This window comes from Labrus bergylta, chromosome 1 (genome assembly GCF_963930695.1).
Source record: "Labrus bergylta chromosome 1, fLabBer1.1, whole genome shotgun sequence".
In the NCBI taxonomy this organism is placed as follows: domain Eukaryota; kingdom Metazoa; phylum Chordata; class Actinopteri; order Labriformes; family Labridae; genus Labrus; species Labrus bergylta.
This window is the reverse complement of record NC_089195.1, coordinates 36,138,433-36,148,432: the sequence shown is the minus strand read 5'-3', so window position 1 is coordinate 36,148,432 and position 10,000 is coordinate 36,138,433. Positions and strand designations below refer to the sequence as shown.

Below are 10,000 nucleotides of genomic sequence, written 5' to 3'. Positions count from 1 at the left end.
CGTCAAAGATGAACAACAGTTTACAGACAGCGAGCGTCTCTGCTGTGACCTTCTGTAATGTTGGATGGAAAACACGGAGCAGCTCAAGAAGACTGTACTCCTTATCTCTGATCAAGTTCAGCTCCCTGAATGAAAGCAGGATCACCAGACTGAGGTCTTGGTTCTCTGAGCCGTCTGCCCAGTCCAGAGTGAACTTCTGCACTGAGAAGGTTTTTCCAACACCAGCGACGCCGTTTGTCAGAACCACTCTGATGGGTTTCTGTTGGTCGGGTTGAGCTTCTGTCTTTTGGTTCTGTTGGTCGGGTTGAGCTTCTGTCTTTTGGTTCTGTTGGTCGGGTTGAGCTCTTGTCTTTTGGTTCTGTTGGTCGGGTAAGGCTTTAAAGATGTCCTGACACTTGATTGGAGTCTCATGGAGGGTCTTCTTTTTAGAGTCTGTCTCAAGCTGTCTCACCTCATGTTGGGTGTTCACCTCTTCACTCTGTCCCTCTGTGATGTAGAGCTCAGTGTAGATCCTGTTGAGGAGGGTTCTACTTCCTGTTTCATCACTTCCTTCAGTCACATGTTCACATCTCTTCCTCAGACTGATCTTAAGTTCATCTGTAACCTCCTGCAGACCTCTATCTACTGAAAGAGAAGAAACATATCCTGAGACTGGATTTATAAAATGATCAAATAAACAATTTTCATTATTACACATTAAGCACACAACACAAAAACATCCGTGTAATAAATGTGTGCTGCTACAAGAGAAATAAAATATACTGAATATAAACTGACAGCAAGAATCAGATAAAATGTAAATGTTTCATTTAACTATATATCAATGAAAATACTGACTGCTTTGTCTTGTTTTTAGACACAATGACTTCAGTCTTACTTATTACAGTGCTGAACTTACTGGATATCTGCAGTCCTCGTTCTCCACACTGGGGAAAGGAGGACTCTCCTGATGAAGTAGACCCCTTTGTTATTCTGTGGAGATAAGGGAAATCATAAAGCTGTGAAAACTGAGACTGACAGTTAGAAACCAGTGGTGGACTAAATCAAATAAAGCCCCAAAAAGCAGTGTTTTAAAAAGGTGTGCCATGTCCTCCTCAGTGAGCATGTGCAGAAGTCTGTCTGTGTAACCATAGAGTCTACCATCTGAGTCCAATAACTGACCTACAAGTGTGATGTTATTTTCAACCAGTTTTCAAAAAACAGGGATTCATTTTTGTAGAGAATGTCCTTATTGTTCCAGATGTAATATCTGTGTGGAGAGAAGTTATGTTTCAAGATGAGAGACCAAGTCAAGAGAATCTGTTTATGGAAGTTGGATAGTTTGATTGGGATTTTACTGATATTATAGTTGCTATATAAAAGTTCAAGCCCCCACATTGACTCGTGTTTATTGTCACGTTCTTTTTAACATAATGTATTTTGTTTTTCCACAGAAAGTTAAACAACATATTATCAAATCTGTTGGTTACATTTCAGTCAACATCCAAAGATAGAGCCGGATTAGTGAGTCTGGAAATGTCCTCAGCTTTTGAGAGCAAGGTCCTTCGTCTCAGAGATAAATCTCTTTGTAAACAAGAGTTTTATCAACGATGGATTTAAATTTAAGGTGCACCTTATATTTTGCTCCTCGGTGATAACCACTCTCAGGTATGTGACCTGGTCATTCACTGGATTATTACAAATATGAGGAACATTACAATCTTTAACAGCCAAATGTTTTATATTTAGGTTGAGACCTGAGCCCTTTGAAAAGTTATTAATCAGCTTTATAGAGAGCTGCACACTGAGCATGTGCAGGAGCTGTGTCGTGACCTGCACACTGAGCATGTGCAGGAGTTTAAAAAAAAAACGTAAAATCTGAAATATAAGTTGCACTGGTATAAGACGCGCTGTGTTTTTGAAGGTCTCTCAGAGAGAAAATAAAGTTTACACTGTCTTCCTGCGTGACAGTTTTTATTGTGTTCAAGTCCAAAACCTGCAGTTACTGTTCAGCTCTGTCACCCTTTTAGTCTGTTTTCTCTTTGTGGAGTCTGCTCTCCTACCAGCTACAGTACGGTAGTCGAGCTCTCAGCCTGCAGGGAAAGTTGTGAAGCAGAGACTCCTAGCTTGTGATCTCTCTGCCCGACTCCGCTTGTTTCTCTTTAACTTTAATAAAGGACTCTTTCAATCAAAAGAGCGTTCAACAAGGTTTATTTATGGAACAATATCCTACAGTTTTCTGTAAATTCATTATTATGACCTCTTGAGGGAAAAGTTTTGAAAAAGTAGCGCAGCCAGACTGGTCTGTGTCGCTGTCTTTCCCAGAACAGCGTGCACTCAGCTCTTAATACACTGAGGGCCTGATTTACTAAAGTCCCAAGTAAAGAGAACTAAACTGTGTGTTCAAGAAAGTTTGCGTGAATGACACCAGGTGCAAACCTTGTGGAGGCGGTACTATTTAAGTTAGGCTTTTGTGTGTTCTACTGGTTTACGTCACGGAGAGTTTGGACGGAAAGCAGGACGACGGCAAGCGCAAAATAGGTCTCAGTGGAAGAGGTAAATGAACGTACAGTATTTTTGAGTTCTAGCAGACAAAACTGAATATTTACAAAAAGTAAATTTGGCTCATTAGAAAACCTCTGCATTAAACAGGGCCTCTGTTTTCTTCATCTTTTGAAGATGAATTGTCATACATTGTGCAGGAGGTGTGAGCTGTGTCCTCTGTGGCGCTCAGGCGCGACACTCAGAACATTGTTGAGCAGCAGACAGCTGGCCAGCGCTGTGTCTGATCGGACATAAATGCTCTTCCTAAGAGGTATCTAAGACGGGGGTACAAGCAGTGGTGAGGTTCCCCCATCCAAGCGTAGCAGCAGCAGGCTGTAGAGGGAGGAGACGAGCGCACTATGGAGAGGAGCGCACGAGCTGGGGGAGAGACGCACAGACCGAGAAAAAGGAAATCCCAAGTTTAAAGGGTAACTAAACCTCATATTTTCAGCTGTAGTGCTCTACCCTGGAATTAAAAAAAATGCATTTAGAATGTCAATGTATTAGGCATGCAACAATTCTCAATAAATAATGAACCTTTCCGTACGGCATCCACGGTTCAACACTGACTTGTGAATTGCGGTTTTAACGGTTTGGCATTTAACTAGTTTCCGTGCATTGTATTTCTCTCTAAATTGGCTCTGTCTGTGTGTGTCTGTGTGTGCCTGTGAGTCAGCGCGCAGGGATGAGGAAACCAGACTTGGCCCACGTGGGGTCTAACAGTGTGGGCTCAACAGAGTGTAGCTGACGGACTCAGAGCGTAGAGGGAGCAAGGAGGAGCAGTTCATGAAAACAGACACTTTTTTAGAACTTTATCTATTGTGAACGTACAAAAGTAGGAACATAGATTAAATACATGAACCCCAAAAAGGGCAGAATATGGACTCTTTAATAGCCAATCACCACACGCTAAAGTTTTGGTGACGCTGACAACAACATTACTTTTAGCATGGCGAGGAGCAGGGAGGAGCAGGGAGGAGCAGCGAGGAGCAGCGAGGAGTAGCGAGGAGCAGGGAGGAGTAGCGAGGAGCAGCGAGGAGCAGCGAGGAGCAGCGAGGAGCAGGTGGGCCGGGCTGCCTGAAGGGCCGGTACAGTGACAGTCTATAGATCATACAGGCTGCAGTCATTGCTCAAGTAGCGTCTCACTACAGACCAGTTTCTGATAGTGTGGAGCACTAAACATGTAGAGCGCAGTGTTTCCCACTCGTCCAGGTATATTAACCACCACAAACGGCCTTTTTCTGAAAGCCTCTCTCCCTCATTATGTCAAAAACATGCATTAAAAGATAACTGTGGGTCCGCGAACGTGAGAGGGAGAGAGAGAGAGAGAGCTATACGGGTGAGCGAGAGTCGGGGAACGTGCCATTACGCATATAAGTGGACGGACAAGAAAGAAAAAGTGAAATTGATCATGTGCTCTACAGTTTCCATGTTAACCAGTGAAGTATGTGAACTACATGGCAGGCTGCTGTCTGTTAACTAACTGATGTCTGTCAACATCAACTGAGTGCTCCTCTGTCTGCACATCACCCTCACTGCTCTTATTAAAAACTCTAAACTGCTCATAAACCGTCTGAACCTTCAGTGTGACGTTTGATGTCTTTTGAAATGTTCTTAAATGGTTTGATCTGCTGTTAATACTCCAAATATTTACAATACTGAACATTACAAGAATAAGAGAGGAGCCATAATCGTAACTAAAAGAGAAATATGACAGTGTGCCACCAATGCACTTTTTTGTTGACATTCATTGAGCTAATTGTAGTTTACTTCATGTTCAAATCTAATCTGACTTTGCAATAGGCTGAAAGGAGAGCACCTGAATTTGTTTTGCTTCAAAGTCAAATAAATAGTTTTAAAATGAAAAAAGTAGCTCTCTTTCTAAATCCCTTGATGTTCTGTAAAATGTGCCTAAAACACTGGAAACATTTTAACGGCCCGGCCCGTCAGAACCGAACCGTGAACCGTGACCAATAAACCGAGGTACGTATTGAACCGTGGGCTGACCGTATTGTTGCATCCCTACAATGTATCAACTTGGAGAGGGAGGGGGGCAGGGGGGTAAACTCGCCCACTCACTTCTTGGCGCCGTTATCAGCCGCAACATGATACAATGTTTGCCCCACACACACAAATAAAAACAGTAGCGGTAGGTTTAGCTAGGTTATTTAGCCATGAGCGACGACTCCGTAAGCAGCAATGGCACGTGTGCCACAGAAATGTCATTTGAAGTCAAAGACTTCTCTCCTCCAGAGTCTCCTGTAGACTCTCAAATAGAGCACGAACACGGACTTCCAGATCCGTATCGTATTGACCCGTTAGTAGGGGCAGCGAGAGCAGAGACAGCTGATGACGAGGACGGTGAGGTGCAGGAGAGGATGGGGGACATTTCTGAATGGTACACGAGGCCCCCTGGAGGATTTATGGCTTTTACATTTTAGACAAATAACCCCTGTTATACGAGCAGAGTATGTCTGTCTGTGAACGGCTCAGTGCGCATGTGTGTGGGTGGGGGGGGCGAGTGAGGAGAGAGAGAGAACGAGGAGAGGCACGTTATGATGCCGGGGACCGGAGCAGAATAAGCAGGAGAAATCAGAGTCACGAGGCTTTAATAGGTTTGGTGACGTAGTAATTCACTCCTACGTAGTACTGTACTCCACACAGCCGTTAGAGTTTTTCAAACAGAAGGGCAGACACTCTGCACATTTCTAACACAATATTTAGAATTTCAATACTTTGTACTCAAATGTGGAGATTGGGACTTGGATTGATCCATAACACTACTTAATACTCAGATACAGAGGTTTAGAGCTGAACAAAGTGGTTTTAGGGTTTAGTTACTCTTTAAAATAAAATGTTGGTGAGAAGAGGGAAACAGGAAGAAATAAACATCAATGTTGAAATTCTTTAGAATGCAGAAGCTGTGAATGTTCAGTTTTGTTTAAATAGGCAACAATATAGTTTAATCATGGTGTTTCCTGCTGTCATTCCAAACATATTAACATGTGTGGAGAATAACGTGATCTGTATGCCTTCTTTGATTGAGCCTATGTCTCCTCCTAACTTCAATAACAGCAGCCTGTTGTGTGTAACACTGGTCTCCTGGGTTAGCACCTTCTTTTCAAAGGTGTTCAATTCAGACACCGTCACAATCACCTCAGTTTTTGTCTGCTTGGTAAATCACAACACGTGTACTAACTTAACTTATTTACATTTTCTCCTTTCTAGGGCAGAAACGCCCCATATTGAATATTCATTAAGTCAAACGTACTAAATGGTCAATGCGTGTTTTGTTCATATGAAAGATTCAATCCTCACAGCGCGCCGTTAGTAGATCAGTTAACACATTTTTTGCTGGTGGTATCAAGTTTGCACACGTTTTAAGACACACAAACCTTTAGTAAATCAGGCCCAATGAATGGGGATGGTTTTTTAATCACGTCTGGTCGCACACAGTGATGGTGACTTCTGCACCCGCGGTAATGATGGCTCATGTGTCAACATTTTATACTGGTATATTAGTTGCACCTTTGTATAAGACCCAGACAACTTTTAAGATGAAAAAAAACAGGTATTAAAAGTGCATCTTACACCGGATGTTACGGTACTTCAGTAAAAAAAAAAAGATCTCATTGTGTAGTCATGTTAAAAAAATAAAAAAAGACAAACAAAGAGTGGACACAACAGAAAAAATGATTGAAAGAAAACGATCACAGCAGATCTCACTAAACTTCAGGATCAGTTTAAAAGACTTCTTCCTGCAGAATCACAGAGAAGACGACTAGATACACAACCAAAGAGTCAATACTGAAATCATATTATCTTATCTATAAACATATAATACATATATATAATCCTTAGTATGTTGTTATGAGTTCAGTGACTTTCTCTGTATGATCACTGTGTGCAGGTTGATGATTAAAAACAAGAAAATCAACACATTATGGTGTTCAGGACTCTTCTTTTAGTTTGACAGTTTGGTGATTAAAAAAAGTTCTCTTACTGTGGATCTGAGGGTCCTGGTTCATTACTGAAGTTTAGAGGACGATCTTTAGACCGGTCACTCTTCATAGAGAGACAGCTGGACAGAGGAGACTCTGCTCTGTCCTCCTCTTTGTCTCCTCGATCACTCATCTTCTGATCTGAGGGTCCTGGTTCATTACTTAAGTCTGGAGGAAGATCTTTAGACCGGTCACTCTTCATAGAGAGACAGCTGGACAGAGGAGACTCTGCTCTGTCCTCCTCTTTGTCTCCTCGTTCACTCATCTTGTGATCTCCAGATTGATCAGAGGACAATAAAAGACGTTCATGCAGGTAAAACAACCTGAGGACAAAATAACAAACAGGTGAGACACAAGCAGGAAAAATGTGAAAGACGGAGATGGTCAAGTGTCCACATCTCATTACCTGATGTGATCCTTCATTTGATTTTCTCTTCCTTCCTGTCTGCCTAAGTACCTGATGCAGCACCTCAGTTTGTTTTGATCCTAACATGATTTGTCCGTCTGATCTGCCCTGAATAATGCCAATAACAAGACATTGAGTCTTAAACTTTAAACATTAAACTAACATGTTAGTATTTAACAGCAACCATGACCTTTAGGACATTTGTACAACTAGAAGTGTATAAAACAGGGTTGGAAATCAGCACTCGTCACATACAGGTGTCTTTTTGCAGTGGCGGGTGAATTTGCTCAACCTACCGACCACAGTGGCAGAGCGAGGGTCACAATGGTGCTCTATATGCTGGAATGGCTTTGCTTGGTGTAACATGATTAACAGAGCACAGACTAGCATCTCTTTAACAGCGGGTCAACCAGCTTCAGGTGTGTTTAAACTGACGCCTCGCTGTCTCAAGTCCAACATGATGAAAAGAAGAGCGCTGTGGCGTTGATTTGGGCTCAAAGGAGCAGCTGTAAATACTATAACTTCAGACATTTGTCTTGGGCTCAAAGTGCTGCACACATTCAGCGGCCTCACAGTAGAATCCATAAAAACAATAGAAAAACACATCGACATGTCAACAGAAAAGTACAGACCCATGTATAAAACACAACATATATTGCACATTACCCATATAGAGAAAAAGATATCAAAATATAAAAGCATGTAAGAACATCATGACGCCATGATGTTTCTGCTGTAAATGTCCAATGATGAAATGGTGAAACAGACAGTGGCTTATCTTAGAATTTATTGGGCCGAGGTCAGACAACAGCAACAGAACACAAATGGCTGACAAACTTTTCATGTTAACGGTCCTGTTATATTCTGTTAGCTGGTACAGCCTACAAATTCTTTTACCATTTGGGAAGACTTCTAAAAGGCTAGAGAGGTGACATTACCTTCACTTGAAACTGTCAGATATCTACATTCAAGTCATTTAAGCTCACAACATACACTCGGCTCCTCTCCAAAAATAGATCTGCTGCTATGAGAGTCTTACACAAACTGTTACATCCACACAGACCTAAACCAATGACCCTTAGATGGTCGACAGATTTAAAATGATATATCCACTAAATGATTCAAGTGAATGATTATGTGAAAATAAATACTAACAGGCACAACCCGTACAGCAGGCTTAGATTTAAAGTGAACAGAGATTACAGTACCACGCTGACATCCAGCTGAAATACAAAACTAATGTAGTTCAGCTTCCTGGGCGCTAAAACGCCCTCGGTGTCAGCTGTTTTTAGTCACTGCACTCAAACGCTATCAGTCGAAAGACGTTCAACTTTGAGAACAGCGCCACGCTGATCAATGTCACTTCTCCCTCACCGACCAATCAAACTCAAGAAGGGGCGGGACTTCTGATATCAGATTTGTCAATAACAAAGCGATGGCGGAGGAGACGCTGGTCTGACTCGTCTTTTGGAGGGAACAGTTTGCAGGTGTAGAGCTGCTGCTGACATCAGGACATGACTCCTTTACATCGTCCTCATGTTTTCTTGGTGATATTTATTTGATTTCAAGAAAATATGAAACACATGGAGCTAAAACACACCTTACGGACATTACAGAGGGAAGCACAAGTTCACTTTTGTAATCTAGCAACAAGGAGCGCTGGTGAGAAGCGCTCTGAAACAAAGGTTGTGAACACGATATAACACGCATTCTATTTCAAGCTCTTCACACTAAAAGTTCCTGGTTTAAATAGGTTTTATTGTGAAGCAGCTACATTAGAAAATGGGATATTTTTCAACAGAAGCAGATGACTGTAACTCAGACGTTTGAAATACAAACGCAGAGGAAAGGAACCTGACAGATTCAGTTAGAAGCTCCAACGTCCGGAGGAGAAAACACACAGTGACTTAAAAATATCTTTCTAAATGAAACTCAGTTTCCAGCAGAAACCTTTATGACTGTGATGACTCTCCTCATATAAGCTCATATTCTTTTAAAACAATATATCCATTATCTTACCTCTCAGTCCAGGTTTCATTTCAGCTTCATCAGCTACCAGCTAGTGGTGGGCGATATAACGATCTTAGATCGTGAAGGATTTTAACGTGCTGACGATCTGCCAAAGCAGGGAGATCGTATAACCGGGGTTATGTGTTTATTCTCATGTGTGCACAGTTAAGTTTACATCTCGGAGAGCGAAACCGTTTAAGGAGCCGGAGAGACGTTAACAGTCTGCAGAGAGTCAGACAGAGAGGAGCTCAGACAGACAGTGAGGGGAGATATAACCCCGGTGTTTCAAATGTTGCTGTCGGTGTTTTCTGCTCTCTCTCAGTTTTTAAAAGTTACTTATCAAGCTTCTCCACCTGAAGCTCACCTGTTGTGATAACTGAACCTATAGGGATTACACTAAACGACGTTACAAAGCAGCAGGCAGGTGAGAGTGAGTAACCATGGTGACTGTCTGTCTGTCAATCAACAATGTCCCGCCCCTCTATGAATTCAACTCTTCAGTCAGTAAAACTTACTTTGATCATGTGTCACAGAATGAACACATTCTGTATTATGTTTGATTATATATAAACTAAACTAAAGTTAGTCCAATGATGTCATAAAAACAACAAAGTCTGCAGAGCCTGTATGAAGCTCCAGCTGGAGGAACTCTGCAGGGCTAAAACAGAACAGAAACTTCAACAACTTCAAGTCTACATGTTTTTAAATGAATGCATCACTGTGTGAAAATGTTCCTGATGAACATAAAAAGAGGACACATAACTAAATCATCATTTCAAAGTGGTGAGGAAAACCTTCAAATTGTTCATAAATATTGATCAAACTGAGAGAAAGACATTTCTGTTGTTAAAGATGTTCTGGGTGAGAGACCTCCAGACCTCCTACAAAGATGATTTTCAAATAGATTAAACTTGTCTGCTCAGTTTTTGTGCATTTCAAAACATTATACAGGGAAATAAGTTTGGTTGAACTGGTCAGTAACTTACAAATTAGTCTAAAGATCAGTATGAAAAAAATTGGGATAAAATCATGATCGGGATTTTTCCCAAAAAATTCATTT

At 41.5% G+C, this 10,000-nt stretch overlaps 1 protein-coding gene across 3 annotated transcripts in view; it reads right to left on the bottom strand.

Annotated features, from left to right (window-relative positions):
- Positions 1 to 10,000, bottom strand: part of LOC136180464 (NLR family CARD domain-containing protein 3-like) — a 19,327-nt gene that overhangs the window by 6,174 nt on the left and 3,153 nt on the right. Inside the window, exons 1-4 of one of the 3 annotated variants that reach the window (XM_065960191.1) lie at positions 8,950 to 10,000; positions 6,527 to 6,847; positions 899 to 972; positions 1 to 624 (exon numbers count right to left, since the gene is read on the bottom strand). The exon at positions 1 to 624 is cut by the window's left edge and continues 1,294 nt beyond it; the exon at positions 8,950 to 10,000 is cut by the window's right edge and continues 980 nt beyond it. In XM_065960191.1, coding sequence (XP_065816263.1) covers positions 1 to 624; positions 899 to 972; positions 6,527 to 6,789 — 961 coding nt within the window. In that variant the 5' untranslated portion in view covers positions 6,790 to 6,847; positions 8,950 to 10,000. The remainder of the gene's footprint in view (positions 625 to 898; positions 973 to 6,526; positions 6,848 to 8,949) is intronic. The other 2 variants (XM_065960195.1, XM_065960183.1) reach the window with 2 other exon arrangements.